The sequence below is a fragment of the Tiliqua scincoides genome, chromosome 14 (genome assembly GCF_035046505.1).
Source record: "Tiliqua scincoides isolate rTilSci1 chromosome 14, rTilSci1.hap2, whole genome shotgun sequence".
In the NCBI taxonomy this organism is placed as follows: Eukaryota; Metazoa; Chordata; class Lepidosauria; order Squamata; family Scincidae; genus Tiliqua; species Tiliqua scincoides.
The window spans coordinates 2,849,619-2,876,562 of NC_089834.1; the positions used below are offsets into that span (position 1 = coordinate 2,849,619).

Below are 26,944 nucleotides of genomic sequence, written 5' to 3' on the forward strand. Positions count from 1 at the left end.
GTGTGGAGGGAGGCGGAGAGGAGCAGGGTGAGGCATGGTGAAGGCGGGTAGAGGGTGGGGAAGAGGCGTGGCAAGGGGAGGGAGCAATATGGGAGGGGGCAGGACCTTTGAAGTTTGGCTCTTCTGGATCCTGAGCCCCGTGTGGGGCCACTTAGCCTGACATGGGACTCATTGATTCTCCGCTGGCTCAAAAGCTGCAGCAGAATCAAGTAGCCCCACAATGGGGCTTCCATTACCCTCCTTCCCTTACTCAGAGGAAGGGGACAAAAGTCTCCTTCCTCTTAGGAGTCGCTGTGGGCTGCTTGGTTGCACTTTGGATGCCACGGTAGCCATTTTGGTGCCACGGCAGCCCACACGCCGGTCAGCTCAGAATTGGGCTGCCCATGTTCCTAGTTTGTGATCGCCAGTAAAACACTGCACAGAAAGAATCCTAGAGTGAGCATGCGTGAAATCTCACCCAGATTGCTTTTCTGCAGGCTTTTATCAATGCACACGTTTTAATATTGCACTGCACATGCCTGATCTCATGTGATCTCGGAAGCTAAGCAGGGTCAGGCCTGGTTAGTACTTGGATGGGAGACCGCCGAACATTTAAAAACACATTACAGAGGCCATAAAAACAGTAGTCAGATTAAAAGACAGAATAAAAGAGCAAGTCACCGAGGAATCAAGCCTGTAAAAAACTAAAAGATGTATAACAATGTTAAGAAGGCCAGAAATCAGAAGGCTTGTTTAAACAACAGTGTTTTCAGGCCTCGCTGAAAACTCTCAAGAGAGGGAGCCATTCTCAAATCAAGGGGAAGGGAGTTCCATAATGTTGGTGCCACTACCGAGAAGGCCCTATTTCTTGCAGCCGCCCCCTGGACCTCCTTGGGTGGCGGCACTTGCAAAAAGGCCTTCTCTGATGACCTGAGATGGTGAGCCGGATTGTACGGGAGTAGGCGGTCTCTAAGATATCCTGGCCCAAAGCAGTATAGGGCTTTAAAGGTCAAAACCAGCACCTTGAATTGGGCCCGGAAAAGAATGGGCAGCCAATGTAGCCCCCGGAGAAGCGGACTGACAGAGTCAAACCGCCTGGCTCCGGTGACCACACGGGCCGCCGCATTCTGTACTAATTGTAGTTTCCGAACTGTCTTCAGGGGCAACCCCACATAGAGCACGTTACAGTAATCTAACCTTGATGTCACTGGATCACTGGCTTGGATCACTGTGGCCAGGTCTGCATGATCCAAGTACGGTCGCAGCTGACGCACCAGCCGAAGCTGAGCAAAGGCCCTCCTAGCCATAGCCGCCACCTGGGAATCCAGGAGCAGCTGCGAGTCCAGGAGGACCCCCAAGCTGCGAACCTGCTCCTTCAGAGGGAGGAGACTGAAGGTTGCCAACCATACCATACTTCTGATCTACATGGTGCTTTGAAACAGCCTGCTTACAAAGGTGCTGTATTAAGAAGTGTGCACTTATAAAACCGTGCAAAAAAGTAATCTGGATGAGATTGCACACCTGCTTGCTCCAGGGTTCTTTCTATGCAGTCTTTTACTGGCTCTGCCACTGCACATCGGTGCTGCAGTTTACAAAGTAATGGTGACGCAACACGAATAATGTCAACATTAAAACCCACTGCCCCCTGCCTGTAGTGTTGAGAACCAAAACAGTTCACAAAACATGGAGAAAAAAGAAAGAAGGGTTTGTTCTGTTTGTTAAGAAAGAACTTTTAAACCCATCACGATACGTATACATAAATTTTGAGCTATTGCAGGCTGCTGTACTTTAAGATCCAAATGGCCTTTTCGATGCGACCGGCATTCTGTATGTTCTGTACCCAAAGCCCACTGTGGGCTTAAGAAAATAAATTGTTACTTGGATCAGGTTGCTGTAACCTTGATGGTGGATCTCAGCCATCCCCCTGCAAGCCAAACACAGCACAGACCAAATTGTAGCTGCAATTCTTGAAGAGAGAAATTCTGGAGGGGGAGGGGGGTGTTTGGCTTTGTCCAAAGAAGAAACGAGGATAAAGCTGTATATTTTAAGGGTGTGAGTCACTGCCTCCCTCCACAACAAGACTTGCCTTCAACAGAACTGCTGTCCACCCGCAGACTCAAGCCAAGAGATGGATATCTTTGGATCTTTGCATTTGTACAGCAGATGGTTTTGGGAACCAGAGAGGGCTGCCAGCCAGTTGAGGATTTCAGTGCTTAACTAGAAGGTTTTTTCCCCATAGAGTTCAGTTGAGTCTTGCTAGATGGCTCGGATCAAAATCCAACTGGTCTAGTTTTCTAGCGGTGCCACCCAGATGCTGCTGGAAAGCTAAGTCACCATGATGGTGATGGTCTTCCTTTATTGCAGTGGTCTTCAATTTTTTTTCAAGTCATGACCGCCCCCCTCCCCAATAAAGAAATAAAGTATGAGACTGGGACCTCACCACCAATCCTTCCCCCCCCCGAGACCTGATCTGCATATCCTGCCCCATTTCCCCCTATCCCTTGGGACTTCACAACAACCCTGTGAGGTGGGATCCTGGGCAGGGCCAGCATTAGGAGCTGCAGGGCAAGGCAGCAAGAAGAGGCTGCATAGGATTATATCAAGAACTCCATTTTGATAAGGCAGTCCCATGACTGAATTGGACCAAAGCCTTCTTTTGCACAGGCTTTGAAAGCTTGCTGTGACCCCTTCTCCAAACACAAAAATTATTATTTATAAATAAATAGATAAATATTATTTCTTTTTAGATCATCTTTGTTTAAGGGCACAATCCTAACCAGCTCTACTCAGAAGTAAGTCCTATTTTGTTCAATGGAGCTTACTCTCAGGAAAGTGTGGTTAGGATTGCAGCCTAAGGGCACAATCCTAACCCCTGATGTCTGTGCTTTCCAGCTTGCCTGTTCCGATTGCAGGTTAGGATTGCGCCCATAGTCTCATAAAGCTAGGTGAACCCCAATAAGGTGTTGTTTTAAAAGTGGGTCCCACTGCTAAAAAGTTTGGGAACTCTAGGAGGATTTCCTGCTCCAGGCAGGGGGTTGGACTAGATGACCTTGGAAGCACCTTCCAACCCTATGAATATATAATTTTCTAGATAGCCTTTAACACCGTTCCATTCCGAGGCTGCAACATACTCCTATTTCTAGACAAACAAGGACTCTACCTGCATTTAGATTGATCTGTCGGATTGCAAGCAACAAATTAGATACAAGTTGCTATCAAACTCTAGAGGTCAGTGGACTTAGCTCTCTCTCTCTCTCTCTCTCTCTCTCTCTCTCTCTCTGATGGCATTGCAAGGAAGCTGTAAATCCTCCATGTCTAAATGTTCAGAGCAGCTTGTTGTTGGAACAATATTGACAAATCGGAGGGAGTTCACAGACAAACAAGGAAACAAATTGATTTGGTGCTTTGACAGTTAATAAAGATCTATAAGCCAGGCTTGGAGATGAGAAGACCGAGTGGGGAGAAGGGAACAGATATATCAACTTTGCTAATGACAAGGGAAGAGGAAGAAGACAGAGGAAGGAGACATGAAGGGCAACGTGGGATGTTTTTTGTGAGATGGTGGCCTAGGCTAGACCAGCACTCACAGAATGCTAGAATGGTCCATTATATAGACAGTGGCTGCAGGAGGGACAAGGGACAAATGGAACCCCTTCTGCTGAAGCAGTCTACCTTTAAGCACAAACTGCTGGGAGGCAAACAGAGCAGGGTTTCTCAAAGTGTGGGTCAAGACCTCATGCATAGTGGATCACCCGCCCTCCCACCCACGCCAGCTCAGAATCTTGGCTCAAAATCTGAGCCATTCCAGAAAGGGGGGGGCAGCCTAGTGGCACTGCTGGCCTCAAACCCTTATTGGAAGACCCCAGAGGCCTCTTCCAGGTCACACCTATCTGGTTTTATTTATTTATTTATTTACAAAAATGGTAATATAATTACAATTGTAATGTAATGTAATTTGTGACAGCCCTAATGAATAGCCTCAAGGCTTGAGGGGCTTAGTTATGTGACCTAATCTTCACCTGCCCCCACTATCTGTCATTGACAGGCTTGGAAAAAGCACACCAGAAAAAAGATGCTCAGACATTGATCGTGATCGCCCTATATTGACACAAGCTGGCAAACTGATGGAGTTCAGCTCTTTGCAGGACAGTGAGCTGCTCTCTGCCTTTTGAATAGCCTTATGGCTTGAGGCAGTAAGTAATCTGTTCTTTCCATCACCCATGTTTTCATGGAAGGCTCTGCAAGACCCCCCAGAAATTGGGTCCCGACCCACTGTTTAAGAAGTGTTGCCCTAGAGCAGAAATTCTCAAGCTGTGGGTTGGGAACCACTAGGTGGGTTGCAAGCCAATTTCAGGTGGGTCCCCATTCATTTAATTGTGCATCTTATTAAAGATATTCGCCTACATTTGGGGAAATGTGATAGATCTGTACTTTTAACAGGCTACTATGTATATGCTTTTAGTAATGATAAGTCAGTGAGGCTTACTCTCAGGTAAGCATGGTAGGATTGCAGCCTTTGGGATATTTGGGGCATTTTTTAAAACCAGATCAGCAACTGCTTGGGAGGGTTATGAGGGTTATGTTATTTTAAATAAATGTTTAAACTTATTGCAAACTTTTAATCAATCAATCAATCAATTGATTGATCAATTGATTGATTGATTTGATTTGATTTTGTTGTATAGGGGGTGTTAAAAATTTTCCTGCTTGATGATGATTTGCAAGTCATGACATCACTTCCAGTTATTATCATTCTAAAAAGTGGGTCCTGCTAATAAAAAAGTGTGAGAACCTAAAGCATCTCCATCTCGAACCTCTGCTTGAATCCACCCCCTTCCTCGGCAATTTGTTCCACTGCCAAACCACTCTTATAGTCCTGCCCATCTCATCCTTAGGGTTTGGGGGGGGGGGTCAGTTACTCTATCATACATGCACGCAAAGTAGCATTTCCCTGAAAAAGCATTTCTCCCTGTCCAATACAGCGCTAAACAGATGTGCATGAATTGCGATGTTTTTGGTGTGGGCTAAAGGGTTCTTCTTAAAATTGGTCCAATCCCCTTTGAAAGGTGTCTAGGCTAGTGGCCATCATCAAATCTTGTGGCAATGAGTTCCACAGATCAATTCTGCACCAGGTGAAGAAGCCCTTCCTTTGCAGAAGCAAAGTACAAAAGCAAAACACCCAGAAAATTAAGCTTCTTTGCTGCCCAAACCGCTCCAACGTTAAGAACACAACAGACATGCTGTGAAAAGTCTCTGCCTTTCAGTTTGGAATCTGAAACAATTTCACAAAGAGTGCTGCACATCAGATGGCATGTTAGTTGCCCGTGCTACTGGGAAACAGCACCTTTGTGGGGGGCTGTGGTTTCATGGTGGTGCATGCCTTTATTATGCTCAGCTCATGAGAGCTCTAAATTGTGCCCTGTATTTAAGGCTGCTTGGAAGGTGGGGTCAAACCAGGGGAGAAAAATAGAGCTTGTTTGGTGTCAGATGAAGGCAGAGCCTCAGACACTTAGAAGCACAGTACCCTGTAATATTCAGTCATGCCACAGCTCCATGCTATGATTTAAAGAAGAATATATATATATATACTCCTGTAATTCCATTGCAACAACCAGGCTGTAGGTGAACTGGGTTTCAGTTCCTCTTCAAAGGAAGGAGACAGAATGACATGGATTGTTGTCAGTCTTTGCTGGGTGGCATCAAATGTTGCTGGCAGTGGGTCAAGACCTGGGTCTATTGAGCTAAGTATTTTCAACACTGGCTGGCAGTGGCTTTAATGATACCCCCTCCCACTCCCAGGGATGTTCCCCTCCCCCTCCCAGGGATGGAAACTGGAGGGACCACTGAGCAGAGTAATTACAGTCAGTTCTCTTTATCTGTGAATTTGTTATCTGCAGGGGAGATAGACAGGTGGAGGAGGAAGGCAGGATGGGTGAAGCAATCTGCTCCCCACTGCTGAACTCTGAGGTCTCCTTGTAGGGCCACTAACCTTCAGTGAGTTGAAGGATAGCCAGCACAGAGAAATCACAACCTTCATGACCTTAAATTCATTGAATAAGTCTTGAATAAAGTCTGAGGAGAAATCTGAGGACCTAGAAAGGCGGTATATAAATACCTGTAATATTATTATTATTATTATTATTATTATTATTATTATTATTATTATTATTATTATTATTATTATTATTATTATTATTGAGGGATAGCCAGTATCAGATGAGGAGGAAGCATCAGACGTTGGAGACATTGATAAGCCCTCGCTGTCACTCAACCCCACAGAATTCAGATTCAGGTCCTAAAGTTCATAGAATGTATGGGGAAGAGGGTCACCTAGAACCCAGCCACCTGTTCCCCTTAGAGTCAATGACTCAGTATCTTTAATGCAGTATCTACTAGGTTTTCTAGGAACCGAACCCTAGCAGATAACGAGAACTGACTGGATTTACAGGTTGGATATCACTTATCCAGACCACCTGGAACTGGAAGTGTTCTGGATTGTGGAATTTTCTGGATTTTAGAATACTTGCATATACTTGCGGAAGGATGGAGGGTTGCCACTGCTGCCGCCACGATTGTTTTACCTGGAGAAATCAACTGGAGGGAGAACAGTTTAAAAAAAAATTGCTGATTGCACAGCACTGACCCCGTGCAAAATCCAGAATTAAAAAGCCAGCTGACTCATGCCCAATGCTACTTTGCACTTCATGATCAACAAGAATTTCCTATGGCTGGGTGCAGTCAAAAGGCTCCTCTGATGCCATACTGAGCACTGATCCCACAGGTGGACCGTGCATTCTGTTCCTTGATCAGAAAATGATTGGCAGGAGTTTTAGGACAGCGCAAAGGAAGGACTCTTTACCCGGTGCAGAATTAACCTGTGGAATTCATTGCCACAAGATTTGATGATAGTCACTAGCCTAGGCATGCTTTAAAGGGGATTGGATAAATTTGTTGAGGGCAACCTATCAGTGGCTACTAATCAGGGTGGCCACATTTGTTGATTTAAAAAGGTTTTTAAAAATCCTGCTCTTTGGGCAGATTCAGGACAGTTTCTGTACAGACTGTGAACAGGATGCAATTGATGAAGTCTAATAAAGCCAACCACGAAGCCTACTCAGTGGTAGAAAGAGAAGTCAGAAAGCTGGAGAGAAAGAGCACTACCACCCCAACCTCCTTTGCAATGCGGTGCTTCTCTAAACAGGCCGAGCGTGGAGGATTTTGGGAGTGGCTGATGACACACTTCTGCTCCCAAGACCCTTGCCATCCTGCCCACGTTGAGGGGACACTGGACAGCCGAGGCCAGAGGAAAGTGAATGTGGTGAGGGGGCAGCAATGGGAGGGGTGCATGCATCACAAAGGAGAGGGACGCTTCTGACACTTCTTCAGCGGCCAGCCTGGTCTTAACCTGGTTGCAATACAAGTGTTTGCTGAGCAGCCTCTGGGGCTATTGGAATGAACAAAATAAAATATTGTGGAACTTTTTGCAAATGGGTGTGGGGATGATGTCTGGCTTAGATATCTTTATAAGAGAATTAGACAAATCCATGGAGGAAAAGTCCATCACTTTTGGCCATGGTGGGCATGTGCAACCTCCTGATTTTAGAAGTAGGCTACCTCAGAAGGCCAGACGCAAGGGAGTGGCACCAGAATGCGTGTCTCTTGTGGTCTGGTGGGCCCCTGTTTGATACAGGAAGCTGAACTGGATGGGCCCTAGGCCTAATCCAGAGGGGCTCTTCTTATGTTCTTAATGTGCAAAGCATGATGGAAAAATACACACATTCTACACAGTGCCAGTTATATGTCAATAAATGGTTAAGTAAAATGCTTGTTTGTTCAGTGCGGATAATGCCATTTTGATTTACGTATTATTCTGTAGTCCTTCACCCCATTTGGGGAGCAGCTCTTGTGATGTGGTTTTGATAATCTCTTAGTAAATGATCAGATAGAGACACACACAGGTTTGTCCTTGGACACACAAAGATGCCTCAATACATTCTGCCCCATGCCTTTGCCCTGCAGATGAAAAAATGCCTTTTAAATGGTGGTTTATGGATTTTTTTTCTCTTTTCTTTGTCCTTCAATGCAAGGATGGCATGAATGGGAGTGCCACTTTCTTCCTCTGTTGCCTCTGCTACAGTCCTGTAGGGTGGGGGAGCTCCTTAAAAGAACAGAAGAACTTTCTAACATAAGAACATAACTAACTTTCCAGAGGTCATGCAGCCATACCAACAGGTTGTGCACTTGCATCCTGCGATGGAGGGGCAGTCATTGGAGGCCTCCTCAAAGTAAGGGAATACTTGTTTCCTTACCTCGGAAGGATGGGGGTTGCATTGGCACTGGGACGTGAGGTAGGATTCAAGTGTAAGAAATGGGGGGGGGATACTGCGGGGGTGGTTCTCAAATCTTTTAGCACCGGGACCCACTTTTTAGAATGACAGTCTTTTGGGACCCAGTGGAATGTCATTAACCTAGAAACGATATCATGGTCTGAAGTGACATCATCAAGCAGGAAAATTGTTAATGCTCTCTCCCAGCACAACTACATTAATTAAGAAAATTAAAATTTTACAATACCTATAAGTTTAAAAAATTATTTAAAATGAAGAAGAATCCTCTTAACAGTTGCTGATCTGTTTTAAAAATCCCCCAAACATCCCAAAGGCTGCAATCCTATCCGCACTCACCTGAGAGTAAGCCCCATTGATTATCACTGTTAAAAGCAGTAACATGTTAAAAGTATCAATCTGTCACATTTCCCCAAATGCAGTCACACACTATGGTAGCATGAAGTCTAATATATTAAAAATAAGATGTACATTGAAATGAATGGGGCCCACCTGAAATTGGTTCACGACTCACCCAATGGGTCAGAGACCCACAGTTGAGAAACACTGTCCTATACCAACAGTTTTGTTGCAACACCAATTATATATTCACTCTTTATTTGAATCACATCTCAGGACAGTGTACATAGTTCTCTCCCTCTTTTGTTCTCACAACAACCCTACGAGGAAGGTTAGGCTGAGAGATTGACTTGCCAAAGGTGACCCAGGAAGCTTCATGGCTGAGCGGAGATTTGAACCTGGATCTTCCAGGTCTAAGTTCAACTCCTAAATGATTACCCCATCCTGGTCTTTTTAGCAGAATGAAAAATCAGATTTTTCAGTTTGATTGGGGTGTGAAATTTCTGATTGGGGAGGGGGAGGCACCTAGCCAAAAGTAGTTTTTGTAACTTTCACAAGTTCTTATCCTAATAAACCAAACAGTGAAATGAGCAGCTTCTCCAGCTTTTAAAGCACTTGATTAAAACCAACTGTTAGCTCTAAAAAGCATTTAAGGACGTGTTTGGTTTACAAAATTCATTAAATGGGTATTCTGCAAAGTTAGGCTGCCTGGGATATATTGCAACAGGATGACTGGATAACTCTCAAGTTCTGACGAGGAGATGCTTTTGAATCCCTCTTACCAAAGCAGCTTCAGCATAGGAGTGAGACTTTGTAATGGAAAGGACTGGGAAGATGCAGGGTGGAGTGTGCATTTTCTCCTTACTGGTAACAGGCAATTTTCATTTCAGTAACAAGGAGAGGGACTTGGAATTGTTCTTTGTTTGCAACTGCTCGGCAAAACAGTCTGGTAGAAGGGAAGGAGACGGGGAGGAAAAACCTATGGGGAATTGCTTGGGAAAGAACTCCAGATCCTAATTACTCCAGCTACATTCCATAACCCATTACTTAAGTTTCTCGAGCAGCATTTCTCAAACTGTGGGTCCACACACACACACTTGGTGGGACTTGACCTGATTTCTGGTGATTTCACTGCAGAGCCTCCAGTGAAAACAGGAGTGATGGAAGATCAGGGAACTCATTGCCTAAAACCCTGAGACTATTCAAAAATCAGATTGCTGCTAATTGCCTTGCAAAGAGCTGAGCTCCTATAGTTTGCAAGCTTGTGCAGATGTAGGGAGATGAATGTTTGAGTGGCTTTTTTCTGGTGTGTTTTTTTTCCCTATCAGTGGTGGGTAGTGGGGGCAGGTGAAGGCTGGGTCACAGAACTAAGCTCCTCAAGCCTTGAGGCTATTAATTAGGGCTTTCATTATGAGAAATGGATGAAGTTTTTTGCAAATAAATAAATAAATAATTTCTTTCTAGATCACCTTATTTAAAGTCTTGTAAAATCTAGGTGAGACCTAATGGAGTGTCATTTTACTGGTCCTAAAAAGTGTGAGAACCACTGTTGTAGAGGGACTGGTGATTGTAAGAACCGTATAGGAAAATCAAACCCTCCCAAATCGCAGTTATGGACAGGACATGGTGGCTGAGCCATTTGGGATCGCAGGGAAGGAATGCCACAAAACACCTCTGGTACTCCTGTTTCACACAGGGACACAAAGTCAGCAGCCGTCCACCTGTGTGTGGCTCGTTCATGCGCAGTCTGTTAGACTGGAACAGACCCAGCCTTAGGAACTGCGGGGTCCAACTGGGAACATTTTTGGCGGGGCCCCAGGTTCACAGCCAGGGTCTGTAGAATTTTAGAGAATCAATATTCTAGACTTTATATCTCTGTGATAGAATGGAAGGCAATCCAAAGTGCACTTAAAAGTGCACCTGAGTTAATGAACCAAATGGATCTTCATAGAGATTTTATATTAACATCTACATTTTAATATTTTTTAAATTGCTTGCATTTCAGCTTACAAGTAAACAAACAAAATGTGTAAATTACCCTTTAAAAAGTAAATAGCATAATTAATCAACATATTGTAGAATTCAAGTCCAGTAGGAAAAAAATTAAAATATAAACAGCATAACACTGCTGTCTTTTTATGAATTCAGAAGAAAATTAAAATCATTGCTGTTCTCCGTAAAACCTGAAATGTGGTGTTAGGTGTCCATGTTCATTTGATGACCCTTGCGCAGGGCTCCCTTAGGCAGGTAGGGAGCAGTTGGTCCAGCTGGCTTCAAGACGACCTTAGACTCAACTTTGAGTTGTCTTGGCTTGGCTTTTTATGATGCTGGAGTTCACACAGGTCCATCTAATAAGCCATCTAATAAGGAAACAGAGGGAGGACTGTTGTGGTTTGTTACAAGGGGCCCTTTTGGTGTGTTGCATTGTTGCTCAAGGAAAAGAATTCCACAAACTCATTCACGAACTCAGTCCAGGTGTGGGTTGCAACATGAATGAGTTTCCTGGGGTGTCCAGTGACTTTCCTGTTGAAGCCCATGTGGTTGCTAGGAGGAGACCCGCCCCCCCCCCAACTGGGCTTGTGTGCATGTCATCAGGAATGATGATTTCCCCACCTTCCCAAACCATGTGACTCATGACCCAGTCCTATGGGTAGAGGTGGGAGAAAATGGTTTGATTTTTTTCCACGGATTTTGGTGTTTTCCAAACTTAGAGGTGCAGAAAGCAGAGCTATGTGTTTTTATTCCAAATTGACATTAACATGATAAATTATAATTGCTTTAAAAGTGTACTGGGTAGGTGAGAGAGGTGGTATGATGTCAGCAGATGCAGCCACAGTCATCAGCCAGGCACCCCCCTCCATTAAATAATAAATAAAAACCAAATAAAACGGTTTTATTTTTTGCAGATTTTGAGGTTTTGTGTTCTGTTTGTTTGTTTTTACAAAAATGAGAAGTGCAAAAAGCAGTGTTATGTGATTTTATTTTGTTATCACCATTTTCTCCTACCTCTACCTATGGGTGATTTATGCAGACAGAACACATGTTCCGGCATTGTAAACTGCTTTATGGCTGTTGCAAATGTGACAATGCAAGCAAGCGCAGCCTGGCCGCTACCGCAAGTGGCGAACAGCTGGGTCTGCGCTGTGACTGACACTGCATGCCCACTACCAACTTTAGGACTCTGCAGGGTCAGGAGAGAGGCTGGGAGAGGTGGTGGTGGAACAGGGTGGGGGTGAATGGAACGGGGAGCCAACGGGTGGGGAGGAGGGTAGACTGGGACCAGAAGAGGATGGATTCAGTGGTGGCAGTGCTCCCCAATTCCCAACCCTGTTCACATACCCAATCCTCCTTCACCAGTCAACACAGACTTACGCCAGCAGTGTTGCCAGTGCAGGTCCAGGTTGACCCACGGCAGCAGTAGAGGCTTACTCGGGTGAAGAGAACAAATGTTCCCTTCCCCTGTGGAGGCCTCCAGATGTCAACATTTCCCTATGGGATAGAGCAGATGCCAAATTGGCACTGCTGCATTGCTGAGCAGGGCGTTAGGTGCGATTGGGCTGCCCATGTGGTGGGTTGTGATGCAGAGTTTGTTCCCCTGTTCATCCTTTTCCATCTCTCCCAACCGTTGTTCTCTCTGTGAGGTTCTGAAATCAGAAGAGACTCCTGGTGGGAAAAGGCAGCAAGGGCAGGGACATCTTGGGGTGGGGGCACAGGTGTAGAAACAGGATCCGAACCTCGCTCACCTGCCACTCCCACCCTTTAAATCCTACCCCACTTCATAGTTTTTGATCACAGCAATAGTTCTCCATGTGCTAGAAACAACCAGGCTAGACTACTGTAGCACATGGCAAATGGGGTGCGCTTGGAGACTGTTTGGAAACTGCAGTTAGTTCAATATAGAGCTGCTAGGCTGTGACCAGGGCTTTGGGCTCACTTCTTGCCAATACATAAGCAGCTCTGTTGTGGAATGTAAATATATGAAATATGGGGAGTGCATGAGAATGGGGCATCCTTGGGACATCCACACAGCTTGTATCTCTTTGTCCTGGTCTTTGGAAGGTCTTGGGATGTAGTATGTTGGTTCATCTTGGGTGGCTATATTGCTGCTTTGTTTCTGCCTGCCATTGTTTTAACGTGCTATATAAGAATGTAAGAAGAGCCCGGCTGGATCAGCCCAAAGGCCCTTCTAGTCCAGCTTCATATATCTCGCAGTAGCCCACCAGATGTCTCAGAGAGCACCCAAGGCAACAAGAGACCTGAATCCTGTTGCCACTCCCTTGCATCTGGCATTCGGAGATAGGCTACTTCTAAAACCAGAAGGTTGCATATACCTACCATGGCTTGTAACCTTGAACTTTTTGTCCACAAATCTGTCCAATGCCCTTTTCAAAGAATCTAGGCCAGATGCCATCCCTGCATCCTGTGGTAAGGAGTTCCACAGACTATTAACACACTGACTAATTCCTTTTGTCAGTCCTGACTCTGGGCATTCAATTTTAGTGAATGCCCCCCGGTTCTGGTGTTGATGATTTTAAATTGATCTTGTTACCTTTTATTTCATTTTTTTTAATTTCATCACCCAGGGTTCTCAAAGCAGAAGGCAGCAGGACAGTTTTAAGAATAAAGAAATGAATGAATAAGAAAATTTTGGTGATTCACAGCAGAGGTACTTGCTGATAAAACAGCCCTCACCCTGGCTGTGCTAAGTCCATTGACGCATGCAGTGGGGCAGGGAATCACAATCTCCATTTGAGCCCAAATAGGTAGGCTCAAGCTGGTCAGCCAGAGCCTGGCCATGTGGGTTGTGCTCCCTGCAATCTTATGCAACAATAATTGTGTTAAGAACACACACACCCCCAGTCCACCGCAGAGGCTTTCTTGTGAGTTCTTCTGCTGAAAGTGTCTAACTACTGGTTTTAAAAAAAAGAGAAAAGAAATGTGAAATGTCAAGGGGGTGCCTCCCATCTCTCACAGGATGCAAATGTTCCTTATCAACAGGAATGATGTGAGCAATGCAGTTAGCTAATAGGACAAGTATTTTGTCTGGAGGCGAGGCTCCAAGTGAAACCATGATGCCTCTTTTCCTTCTGCACCTCACGGCTGTGTTTTGTCCTCGTGTAAGGCTGCTTCCTCTCTGCAGTCAGTGACCCACTTTCCAGAATGTGGACACTTCACGGAATTCCCCAGGACTAGTTGTGGGCAAACTGCTCCACCCTTGATTAGGTACATAAGAACATAAGAACAGCCCCACTGGATCAGGCCATAGGCCCATCTAGTCCAGCTTCCTGTATCTCACATCTCACATGGTTTTTGGGCAATTGCAAGTGACATTGGATGTGGCTCAGGTTGTGGCAGCTGTTCCTCATAACTGCTGCCCTTGAGCCTCTGACTTCTCTCTCCCCCCCCCCCCCAGTCCTCAAACCTCTTTACCTGGTGGGAGAGGGAACCTTTAACTTTTCTGATGAAAAGTGGGGTACAGTGGAACCCTTGGTATCAGTGGGGGATCCACTCCAGAATCCCCATGGGTACCATATTCCGCTATGTCATTGTTGTTTATTGGGGTCATTGCTAAACAGCAGCGTTTTTGTCTCAAGCGGAGTTTCTGAACCAGGGCTGGCCTTAGGAGCTGTGGGGCCCAATTGGAAACACTTTGGGGCCCCCCCCCCTATAATTTTGCAGGGTGCCCTCTACTAATTTTTTAAACTGTTGAATGGAGCCAGAACAAGAAAGAAAAACATCTGTAACTTCTGTGTACGTGGATAGGACTCCTATCCACTATCTTTAGTGGTCGTGCAGAATAGGTGCCTGGGAGGTTAGCTGGAGGGAGGTGGGAGGGGGCACCCAGCTTGCAGTGCTTCCCAACTCTAGTCCATCGTTGCCCCATCTGAAGCAGCCCACTCTGGAGCAAGACGGGGGATGGGATGGCACCGGGAGCTGCCAAGGGTGGGGAAAGAGTGAGGCCCACATGCTGCTCCCTGCATGGCAGCAATTTTGGGCCATAAGAACATAAGAACAGCCACACTGGATCAGGCCATAGGCCCATCTAGTCCAGCTTCCTGTATCTCACAGCGGCCCACCAAATGCCCCAGGGAGCACACCAGACAACAAGAGACCTGCAAGGCCTCCTGGGAATTGTAGTTAAGAACATAAGAACAGCCCCACTGGATCAGGCCACAGGCCCATCTAGTCCAGCTTCCTGTATCTCACAGCGGCCCACCAAATGCCCCAGGGAGCACACCAGATACCGAGAGACCTGCAAGGCCTCCTGGGAATTGTAGTTAAGAACATAAGAACAGCCCCACTGGAGCAGGCCACAGGCCCATCTAGTCCAGCTTCCTGTATCTCACAGCGGCCCACCAAATGCCCCAGGGAGCACACCAGATAACAAGAGACCTCATCCTGGTGCCCTCCCTTGCATCTGGCATTCTGACATAGCCCATTTCTAAAATCAGGAGGTTGCGCATACACATCATGGCTTGTACCCCGTAATGGATTTTTCCTCCAGAAACTTGTCCAATCCCCTTTTAAAGGCGTCTAGGCTAGATGCCATCACCACATCCTGTGGCAAGGAGTTCCACAGACCGACCACACGCTGAGTAAAGAAATATTTTCTTTTGTCTGTCCTAACCCGCCCAATACTCAATTTGAGTGGATGTCCCCTGGTTCTGGTATTATGTGAGAGTGTAAAGAGCATCTCCCTATCCACTCTGTCCATCCCCTGCATAATTTTGTATGTCTCAATCATGTCCCCCCTCAGGCGTCTCTTTTCTAGGCTGAAGAGGCCCAAACACCGTAGCCTTTCCTCATAAGGAAGCAGTGGTGGGTGGGAGCTGCTTCTGAAGTGACCCGATTTCAGACCAAGGGGAAACAGTGGTGGGCGAAAGGGCAGTGCAGGGCCCCCACAATGCGCGGGGCCCAATTGAGTGAAATCTCCCCAATTGCCTTAAAGCCGCTCCTGAACAGGCTGCAGAACAGCCCCTTGAACTGCACCAGGAGGCAGAGCTGAATCTGAAGAGCGAGTCCCTTTTTCGTAAGTGTGGAGCAGGTAATTGGGGAGCTGGGTCTGCTGCAAAAGCAGATCAGAGCCCTGGAAGGAAAGTGGCTTTGCTTGTTTACTTGATCTCCAGGGGTGTACAGAAATGGCTGTCCTCTCCTCCGTACTTTTATGGGCATCCCTTTGGAGCTTTTGCGTGAGTTTATTTAACAAGCGCTGGAGAGGCTCCTGTTTCAGATTCTCTGCCCTGGCATGTCTCTGACAGAAGCCAGTTGGGCAGCTCTGTCAATGTGCACCCAGAGGCATAAGTGAGGATTTCAATGGGTAAAATTTGTGGTGTGCCACTGGCAGTTTTCAGAGAACCTTCTAATCCATTATGGTCACTTTGGAAGACTTGCAACAAATGGCTTGCATGACGTAGAGCAGAATTGCATGGCAGGCTCACTTGGGCCTGGGGTCAGAAAGGGGTCCCGGGAGCCAAAGAAGAGGAGCTGGAAATGTTCTGGGATCTCCGAAAATGTTTGCATATGTTGCATAAGGTGGGCATTCATATTTTGGGACCTCAGTATGGATCTGTCATCTTGGTTTTCTGGTTTCCTATTGCTCTTGCTCTCTGTTCAACTGCTTGACCAGTTTACTGTGAAATCCCCCATGGGCTTAGCTCAGCCCAGACTGGATAGTCACCTGTCAGTATTAACCTCTTTGTTGCCAGCTGTATCCGATTCACCTGATGCTTTAACCAGTGGCCTATAGTGGATTTTGTTCTGTACCATTGGTGTCCACTGGCTTCAGCTTTAATTTAATATGGTTATAATTTAAAGCAGTGGGTCTTCAGCCTTTTTTGTGCCATGACCCCAATAAATGAAGCATGAAACTAGGGACCCACTGCCAATCCTGCCTCCTCCTGGGTCTCTATCTGCCCACACCTGCCCCTGTCACTACCTACCACCTACCCGCACCTGCCCTGTTTCCCCCTACTGCTTGTGTCTTCACAACAACCCTGTAAGGTAGCAGCCTGAGCAAGGTCTCCCTTAGGAGCTGTGGGGCAAGACAGTGAGAAGAGACTGTGCAGGATTATATCAAGAGCTCAGTTTGGATAAGGCAGGACCATGAGAGGATTGGATGCAAGCCTTCTCTTGCACAGGCTTGGAAAAGTTGCTGCAACTCCCCAAACAGCTCTTCACGACCCCACTGGGGTCATGATTTGGGGGTTGAAGAACACTCTTTTCAAGGAATAGAAATTCTTTTCAATGTTTACCGTAAGCTGCCCTGAGGATGGTTTTATAGTGGAAAAATAGAATAGATATGTTTAAAGTGAAGCAAACCACCAAGCAACAGAAAGGGCACAGTCAAGTAAGGGCATGACATCTGTAAATAGATTTTTATAGTCATGGTGAGAAAGGTTGGGGTGGAAGTGCCAGGCTAAGACCAAGGTGAACCCAGTTCCAAAGTCCTAGTCCCCTTTAAGGTTGCTCGCTCACTTTGATCTTCTTTCTTTGCCTAATTTATCTTCTCAAGTATGCTGTGAATACAATCTGCCCACATTATCCACAGGTAATAATCAGTGGATTTGTCTCAGTGGATCAGTGGATTTGTCTCAGGACGGGCTTCAGAGGACCCCCTGCACTGGACCAGAAGTTGTGCCCACGAGTTCCTCTGAGCTGCAGGGAGGCCACGCATGACCTCCCACGACTCAGAAGGTCAGCCTTCCAAGAGGTGCTTCCCATATTTTTGGGGTGAGAAGAGACAATTGCTCCCTTCTGCTAATTATAGGAGGGTCACCCCCCACTGGAAAGGTGCCTCTTGGCCCTGTTAGCGAGGGTTAACTTATCAAATCTGGGGAAAGTTCATGAGCAAGACCTTCAAATTGATCTGGCTTCTCCAGGGCATACTAAGAGAGATCCTTCTATAAAGCCAGTCAAAGATGGACTAATCAGTTAATTTAGAACTTTGATTATTTTTTTCAATCATTAGTAGTAAGGGGTTATAACACAGGCCAACGCACATTTTGAGCTCTCAAGTTAGACCTCTTCCTGGGTATATTTGGGGTGCTGATTCCCAAAATGGCATCCGTTTTGACCTATATCACGTCTCGTTTCGGAGATACGACACAGTCTCCTTGGTGAGTGGTTCAAGCAGTGTCCTTGTGCAGAAGCCTACAGCGTGGCCTCCTTACGAGGAAGCTGCTTGAACCTTCACTAACGAGGGTATGCCCTATCTCCAAAACTAGATGTGATAAAGGGCAAAACTGATACCATTTTTGGAATAGTGCCCCAAATTCTTATAAAACCACCATAAATTTAGAAGAAGAAAAGGTTTTCTGACTCTCAGCTTAGCAGGCCTGGGAATTAGTGGACCAAGTAAGATTGAAGTCGGAGATCTTTATTTTGTTCTGCAGAGCTCTGGCTTAACCTGGAAGGCCACGGAGTGGCATGTCCTTGGGTCAGAAATAACCGATTTCTCCACTGAACCATCTGGGCTCAAAAAGAGGCATCGCACCATGTATGGATCTTCTCCCCTTTCCTTTCCCTTTGTTTGCTTTTGGGGATGAAAAGGGCTGCAACAGTAGCCTGGCACCTCCCATTCCTTTATGGCCGAAGATGGGTTTGTTTTCTGGTGGCGAGAGGTGTTTTCTTTTGGCTTGCCAAGAATTTTCTTCAGAAGGGTTAAATGTGCAGCTGTGTGCTCATATGTTGCAAAAAGAAAAAAAAAAACATTGCTAAGATACGAAACAAAAAATAAAAATGAAGCCTGCCTGATCTTGATATGTGCTTTCAAGGATCTTTTCTTCTTTTCAAATTAAAAGTTGCTTAGAACGGTTATGTAACCCTACAGTTATTGCTTTCTTCTGAAGCAAAATTGCATCTTAAAAAAAAACAAAACATGCTCCATTTCTAAGTATCTACTATACATCCAGAATCACTTAGTTGCTTGCAAATAGTTCTTCTAATTGCTTTTCCTCTGGAACAAGTCTAAAATCGCTATAGCAGGTCTTGGGTTCTCCTGGTTCAGAACAGAAGGAGGGAGACACCCTCTGCCAACCTGTTTCAGGGTTTTGGCCACTGGCCTCCTCGGGGTAAGGGAGCATTTGTTCCCTTGCCCCAAGGTAAGCCCTTCTCGGATGTATTTGGATCTGTGCCAGCCATTGCTGGTACAAGTCCTCATGGACCCAGGTTGGGGGATCGAGGCTGGGAAGGATTAGGATTTCAGCGTATGCTGCCCCCTTCTCTGCCCCGATCTACACTCCTTCCTACCCCCATTGCCACTTGATTTGGCCTACCCCACCTCCTGTGCTGACTTACCAGTTCCAGTGGGCCTGGCCTGGCCACTGGCACACAGAGCTTGCTGCTTGCCACTTGTGGAGGTAGGCAGGCTATTTGTTATGGCGTGTTGCCTTTTGCGACAGCCGAGAAGCACCTTGTGCTGCCGGAACTCACGTTCCAGCAACATGAGGTTCAAATAGGATGATTCAAATAGATTACTCAGCCATAAGTAGAGGTGTTTGCTTCTGTTGACTAAGGGCCCAATCTTATCCAATTTTCCAGTGCTGGGGTAGCTGCGCCGATGGGGCATACACTGCATCTTGTGGTGGGGCAGCAATCACAGAGGCCTCCTTAAAGTATGGGAACATTTGTTCCCTTACCTTGGGGCTGCGTTGCGGCTGCATCGGTGCTGGAAAATTGGATAGAATCAGGCCCTGGGACACCTACTGAACACAATTGGCTTAAGAGGCAAAGAAGGAAGGCCCATAGCCAGGGAGACAGACCAGGGACAGACTGCACTTGCTCCTGGTGTGGAAGGGATTGTCACTCCTGGATTGGCCTTTTCAGCCACACTAGACGCTGTGCCAGAACCACCTTTCAGAGCGCCATACCATAGTCTTTCGAGACTGAAGGTTGCCAATACATATTTCTGAGTAAAATAACTAAGGGCCCAATCCTATCCAATTTTCCATTGCTGGTGCAGCTATGCCAGTGGGACAGGTGCTGCATTCTGTGGTGGTGGGGCAGTCACAGAGCCTTCCTCAAAGTATGGGAACATTTGTTCCCTTATCTCAGGGCTGCATTGCGACTGCACCGGTGCTGGAAAGTTGGATAGGATTGGCACCTAACATAGTTTTCAAACACTTCTATCCAAAATATCCTGCCCATTTTTTAGGTCATCAGAGAAGGTCCTGTTGAGAGTTCAATTGCTGAGAGATGTTAGGGGTGCAGTGGCAAGCCACAGGGCCTTCTCAGCTGTGGCACCACTTCTATAGCACCAACTGCCAGAACATCTAAAACTGGCCCTTTCGGTAGAAAGTTTCCGGCGAGGCCTAAAAACATTTTTTATTCCCACCAGCTTTTAAATGTGGATTACGGGGGATAATCTTGTTTGCTTTTAAATTGCCTGGTATCTTTATGTTGACTGCCTTTTAACTTGCCGTGTATTGCTGCCTTGGGCTTCTGGAAAAGTGGTATATAAATGCCTTAAACAAACAAGCAAACAAGCAAATAAATAAGGGCCCCTCTACTTCACTAGACACAACAATTCAAAAATTTCCTGGATTACCCAAAAGCAGCACCTGAAGGCGACAGTTTTCCCCTGCTGTTGCTCCATACAGAGGTTCCACCTGACCATCATGTCCCTCATCAATAGGTCCACCAATTCCCCAGGGCAGTGGTTCTCACACATTTAGCACCAGGACCCACTTTTTAGAATGAGCATCTGTCAGGACCCACTGGAAGTGATGTCATGACCGGAAGTGACATCATCAGGCAGGAACTTTTTTAACAATCCTAGGCTGCAATCCTACCCACACTTACCCAGGAGTAAGTTCCATTTACTATCATTGTTCAAAGCATATACATAGTAGCCTTTTAAAGGTACAGATCTGTCACATTTCCCCAGATGCAGTCACGTACCAGGGTAGCATCAAGTCTAATATATTAAAAATAAAATATGGAAATGAATGGGGACCCACCTGAAATTGGCTTGCAACCCACTTAGTGGGGCCCGACCCACAGTTTGAGACACACTGCCCCAGGGTATTTGTCCCTTTTTCGAGCAAGGAATCGGTGGCCACGACAGCATCTAATGGCAGCTGATTCCAGGCACAAGGTGCACCTTGCAAAGTGAGGCACCTTAAGAACATCAGAAGAGCCCCAATGGATCGGACCGAAGGGCTATGTCAGAATGCCAGATGCAAGGGAGGGCACCAGGATGAGGTCTCTTGCTATCTGGTGTGCTCCCTGGGGCATTTGGTGGGCCGCGGTGAGATACAGGAAGCTGGAGTAGTTGGGCCTTTGGCCTGATCCAGTGGGGCTGTTCTTATGTTCTTAACTACAATTCCCAGGAGGCCTTGCAGGTCTCTTGTTATCTGGTGTGCTCCCTGGGGCATTTGGTGGGCTGCTGTGAGATACAGGAAGCTGGACTAGATGGGCCTATGGCCTGATCCAGTGGGGCTGTTCTTATGTTCTTAAAGGCCCATCTGGTCCAGCTTCCTGTATCTCACAGTGGTCCACCAGAGTCCTCAGGGAGCCCGCAAGATACTTGTGTCTTGCTGCGGGGACTCTTAGGCAAAGTGCACCTGAGGTAAAGCACACCCACCTTGCAAAGCGGGCAAGACGGCTTTTGTGATCGTCAATAGCTCTGCAGTTATTTCACAGAATGTCTTGATTTACTGCTTCTCATCCCCTCCCTCCACCCGCTGAAAGCAACCTGTTCTAAAATAAAATCTTACAGGAACATTTGCAATCAACTCTTGTCAAATCACTAGAGAACACTGAAGGTTTGTTTTTCTTCTAACTAGGAAGAAAGTTCTTTATGAAAGCTTAAAAAAAAAAAGAACAGAGAGGTGGGGTAGGAACAGTCTGGTGAGGAAGCTTATCTGTTGGGAGGCAGTCCAGAGATGGAACGTGGGGAGTGGAAGTCCAATGAGTCTCTTCCAGGCGTGAGCTGTTGGTGATCAGCTGATGTGTGACTGGCCGGGTTGTCTGTGCCTGACTCTTCCTTGTTTGGTCTTGCGGGAAAGCCTTCTTGCAGATTCTTTGGTTCTGGCATCCAGTGAAGCCAAAACTCCAGCAGGTGAAGAGGCTGGTCTGGGAGCCCTGCCTGAACTGGGGTGAATCATGAGAAGGTGTGGAAAGGGCAGGGCTGGGTGGGAAACCATATCAGAACTTGGAACAAGGATCCAGGATGTGTTAGGGTGTCGGGTATCATTTTAAGATGACAGTCAGCCCTTGGTGTCCGCAGGGGTTTGTTTCCACCCTCCCCCATTTATGCCAAGATCTGGGATACTGGAGCCCACTTTTTAAAGCGTTTTAAATGTCAGAAAATAGCCTTTCCTTCATAGTGCTTCAAAAGCGCACTGTTTGCAGGACTGCAGGGTACTCGTTGGCCCTCGAGAAGCTACTTCTGGTTCACACAATCCCCTTCCTTGGCCCTGGCTCACACTAGTGCAACTCACAAGTGGCTTCCAGAATGCCACTGAGTGCCCTGCAGTCCTGTAAATGGCACTGTTTTGCAGCGCTGTGGTAGAATAGGCCTGAAATGGGATAAGGCGGTCATTTCCTGACTTATTTTGATTTTAAAAACCCTTGTAAAAACATTTTTAAAAACACTTTACATCCACGTAATCCATGGAGAATGAAATCTACTGTACTTTGATGGTGGACCTGCAAGTCGCAAAGTTGGGGGACATTTATATATTATTTATTCTCTTTTTACCCCACCTTTCTCTACAAAGGGCACCCGAATATGGGCTGTTTTGAGGATGGGGTATGGACAAGGGCAAAATGTAGAATGAGTTCAGTAGTGGCTGGGGTGACACTGTTGCCCTGGGCTGTTTTTCACTGATAAGACTCCATTGTAAAGGCAGGTGGCCTTGCTTGCTTTCATGACCATGAATGGTTGGCAACCTTCAGTCTTGAAAGACTATGGTATAAGCCTACAGCACCAGTATTCCCAGGCGGTCTCCCATCCAAGTACTAACCAGGCCTGACCCTGCTTAGCTTCCAAGATCACCAAAGTCATAGCAGGTGGAATGAATGGGAAGATCTGAATGCACAGCTAACACCAGGTTGCTGTGGGTCTTGGAGCAAAGCCCTACAGTAACCCCCAGCTCCCAACCACTATGACCAAGAATTCAGGGTTACCAGTGGGTAACAACAGAGAAGAGGTCTGACTATTTGTAGATGGGGTGCCAGGCAGCACACGTCTTTTGGTTGATTTGTGCCACTACTGATGTGGCAGGAGGGTTTGGGGTGTAATGTACTGACCCCTTAAGGTAGCAGTTTGTCTCTGCCTTGGTTAGGATGACACTACCCTGGATCAACTGGGGGTGGGTGGGAATTGATTTGCTTATTGCAGAGGGGAAGCTCAGTCAGCTGGTTGGGCTAGAGGTGGAGGCTATACAGGAGTTTTGGAGTAGAGTGGGGGAGAGCCTCATGGTCCTCTGACTAGCTGAGGAGTCAGCTCAAGGAGTCAGCTTTTTTCCTACGTTCGTCCTCTTCTTTTGGTTCTGATATTGCAAGTGAATGTATTCTTCTCTGTCCATGATTTCAGCTACCTTTCTGTAGACACTGATTTGGTTTTAAACTGTTCTAGTAAGTTGGGTTACTTGGATAACCTTGAGCGGGGTATTTTTCTGTGTTGTGAAGGAACTGGGCACTTTGTACCCCAATCTAGCCATTTTCTCTTTTCTTTTTGACTTGAATTACCCAGAAAGGGGGAGCATATGGTCAGTGAACCCTGGGGTGGGTACAAGACTGTAACATGGGGGTTACCTGAACGTATTTAGGTCAGGGTTTCCCAAAGAGTGGGTTGCAACTAACTGCTGGGTCGCGAGGTGGAGTGTGAATTGTGACCCACTGGCAGGAGGAACCCCTAGAGCCCCACCCTGACAGAATTCAAGGCAGCATTCATGCCATTCCTTGGTGGTCTCCCATCCAGGTACAACCAGTGTTAGACTGGCTTAGCTTCAGCAAAGTAGTGGCACCTTGTGCCCTCTGATCCCACACCTTGGTAGGACAGCCTGATCCTGACCGTGGCAGACTTCCATGCCCTTGCTATATCCTGTGGCTGAGACATCTCCTCTCTTTCCTCTCAGACTCATCATCAGTACAGCCAAGCACTGAACAAAAGCAACAAAGTGAACCTTTACTGTGCCTTCCTGGATTACAGGTACGTGCCTTAATTTTGTGTGGATTCCCTTTGATGTATCGGATAGGTAGAGATGGGAGAAAAGGGCAATCATGAAACCAAAACACATTACACCACTTTCAACACTTCTCATTTTTGTAAAACTACAAAAAAAACCCAAATCTGAAAAAACGGTTTTATTTGTTTTTTTATTTTTTAATTGGGGGGGAGGGTGCATGGGTGGGCCCAATCCTAAAGAGTGCATGCTGGCTTACCGCTGGCATGCACTGTTGCAAATGTGCCATAAGGCACATTTGGGGGCCCTAGCGTTGGGCTAGCACTGGTGGAGCACTGGAGCTCCACTGCTCAGCAGTCACGTGGGCTGCCGGACAGAAGAGAGGTAGGTGGGGGCATAGGGAAAGGCAGGCAGGAGGTGTTCCGGGGTGGGGAGAGGCAGAGGGAAGGCAGGGAGGAGGAGTGCCGGGGGAGGGGGCAGGGAGTGAGGGAGGCAGGCAGGACTAGTGGAGCTTTGCTGTCTGCCCAACACGGAGGCTCTAAATTCTATGCTGAACCTTGGGTCATCATAGAAACAAGTAGCCTCACTGTGGAGCTACCCGCTTCACCCAAGGGAAGGGGACAAAAGTCCCCTTCTCCTGAGAATGTGGCAGCAGCTGCCTGGTGTGCGCCGGATGCAGCGACAACCATTTTCAGCACCGCTGCAGACCTGCGCGCTGGGCAGCTCAGGATTGGTCGGAGCATCTGCTGTCACTATACCACCTCTATCACTGACATTACACTATTAAAGCAATTATAATTTATAATTATAGTGTAAATTTTGAATAAAAACCCAGAACACGCACAAAAAAACCCCAAACAGACAAAAACATATTGTCAATGAGCTGCGTGTGGGTCATGAGCTGTGGTTTGAACACCCCTGTGATAAGGGAACTGAACCTATTTAATAGATCCAGCAACAGAGGCATCGACGGACCCACCCGGCCATCCCTGTGGCTTGCATTCATGGGAACCGTCAAAATAATGAAATCATAAGCAGTAAAGAACCAACAGATTACTAGTTCAATATTAATCTAAGCAAGGGGATTACTTGCTCACATCTGGATAAAAGGGAAGCTGGAACAAAGAAATGGAGAGAGCCCTAATCACATTTCTGCCAACGCAGTTCCCATACTCAGGCTGGATTTCAGGAGAATATCCATGTTAATCGTGAACAGGCCAGCATTTGTTGTAAAAGGAAATGGTGGAAGTTTCGATTTCCACTTTTTTTTTCTACTGGAGAGCCTTGGCTGAACCGGAATGGGGTCCACTTAGATTAGTGGCTTTACAAGAATACCAGCAGCTAGATGACAATAAAAACTAACCAGTGAAGTAGTCCTCTTGGTGGACTACTGGCTAATAGCCCTGTTTTGGAACAGAGTGCGACAATAAATTGTCTGTGGCATTCCCCAATAGTGCTGGGAAAACTGACTTTTCCCCCACATTTGATCATATCGTTACCGCCCTCTCAATGAGGCCAGTTTTGCTTTCTCCAGTAGTTTTGGCTGGCCTTGAAACCTTCAGCCAGTTTCTCAGTCTTCCCCATCATTAATTGTTACCTGTTCTTGTGAAGCTTCGAGGGCTGTGTGTGGTTTGCTACAGTGTGCTGGTATAGGTTGGCAACCTTCAGTCTCGAAAGACTATGGTATCGTGCTCTGAAAGGTGGTTCTGGAACAGCGTCTAGTGTGGCTGAAAAGGCCAATTCGGGAGTGACAATCCCTTCCACACTGGGAGCAAGTGCAGCCTGTCCCAGGTCTGTCTCCCTGGCCACGGGCCTTCCTTCTTTGCCTCTTAGCCTCGGCCAAGTATCTCTTCAAACTGGGAAAAGCCATGCTGCACAGCCTGCCTCCAAGCGGGCCGCTGCTCAGAGGCCAGGGTTTCCCACTTGTTGAGGTCCACTCCTAAGGCCTTCAGATCCCTCTTGCAGATGTCCTTGTATCGTGCTGGTATAGTGGGTCCTCTTTATCTGAAGGTTCAGAAACCATGAATTAACCCACTGAGGATTTCAAATCTGGAGGACCCACAGAGGACCTCTCAGACATGATCAGAAGCATCTTCTGGTTGAGTCTGGGAGACTTTTTGAGGCCCTGGGAGGCCACACGCAGAGCTCAGAAAGGTGCTTCCGGTCTCATTTTGAGATCCAATTGGACCCCACCTGTGGGTTCCATTATCCATGAAGGTCTGTATCTGTGGGAGTACGAGAGCAGATCCTCCATGGATACGCTGTGGTTGAACTCCATGGTTCAATCTAAACAGGTAATACTGGTGGTTTTTCTTTTCTTAATTTCCTTTGGCAGCAACTATGACCCTGCACTTGCCCGCTGTCATCTGATCTCGGAAGCTAAGCAGAGTCAGGCCTGGTTAGTACTTGGATGGGAGACCGCCTGGGAATACCAGGTGCTGTAGGCTTATACCATGATCTCGGAAGCTAAGCAGAGTCAGGCCTGGTTAGTACTTGGATGGGAGACTGCCTGGGAATACCGGGTGCTGTAGGCTTATACCATAGTCTTTCGAGACTGAAGGTTGCCAACCATGTTATGATTTTCCGTTTATGCCACACCTCTTCAGGTGCTGGAGGTAGCACTAAATATGATGTAGTTCTGTACAGAGAGAGATAACCAGGTAATCTCAGAGGTTGTTTTTTTTTGGGGGGGGGGGGGAGAGAATAGTGGCTACTGAGAGGCCGAGAAATTTCGCAGTTTCTCAACGCACCTGAGATACTTCCAACTTTGCTCCCCTTCTCCATTTTCATTTGGGAGTGTGGTGGAGAAAAAGGAGAAAGGCATTTCACATTTGAGATAATATGGCAGAAGGAATGGGGGGGCGTGTACATTTTAATTAGGATGACAAATATATTGGCCAAAATAAGAGGGCCATTAGGGACCAGAATTAGGAAGGCACATTTTCTGGTGTTTGGCCTTCTGTCTCTCTGACGAGATCTTCCCAAGTTTTTATGTTGTTTTTTTTGTTCATTTCCCCTTGTTGCTGCTTTCATTCTGAGTCTTGTTTTATAATGCAGTAGACAGTGGGCCCTCCTGATTCTCAGGCTCAGTATCCACAGAATTTGAGCATCCACAGATTCTGAACCTGTGACTCGGAGGTCCTCCTGAAC

The 26,944-nt window shown here is 46.6% G+C and overlaps 1 protein-coding gene across 1 annotated transcript in view; it reads left to right on the forward strand.

The window, feature by feature from the left end:
• Positions 1 to 26,944, forward strand: part of ADGRD1 (adhesion G protein-coupled receptor D1) — a 235,142-nt gene that overhangs the window by 78,562 nt on the left and 129,636 nt on the right. The window contains exon 14 of the mRNA XM_066609760.1: positions 23,747 to 23,820. Coding sequence (XP_066465857.1) covers positions 23,747 to 23,820 — 74 coding nt within the window. The remainder of the gene's footprint in view (positions 1 to 23,746; positions 23,821 to 26,944) is intronic.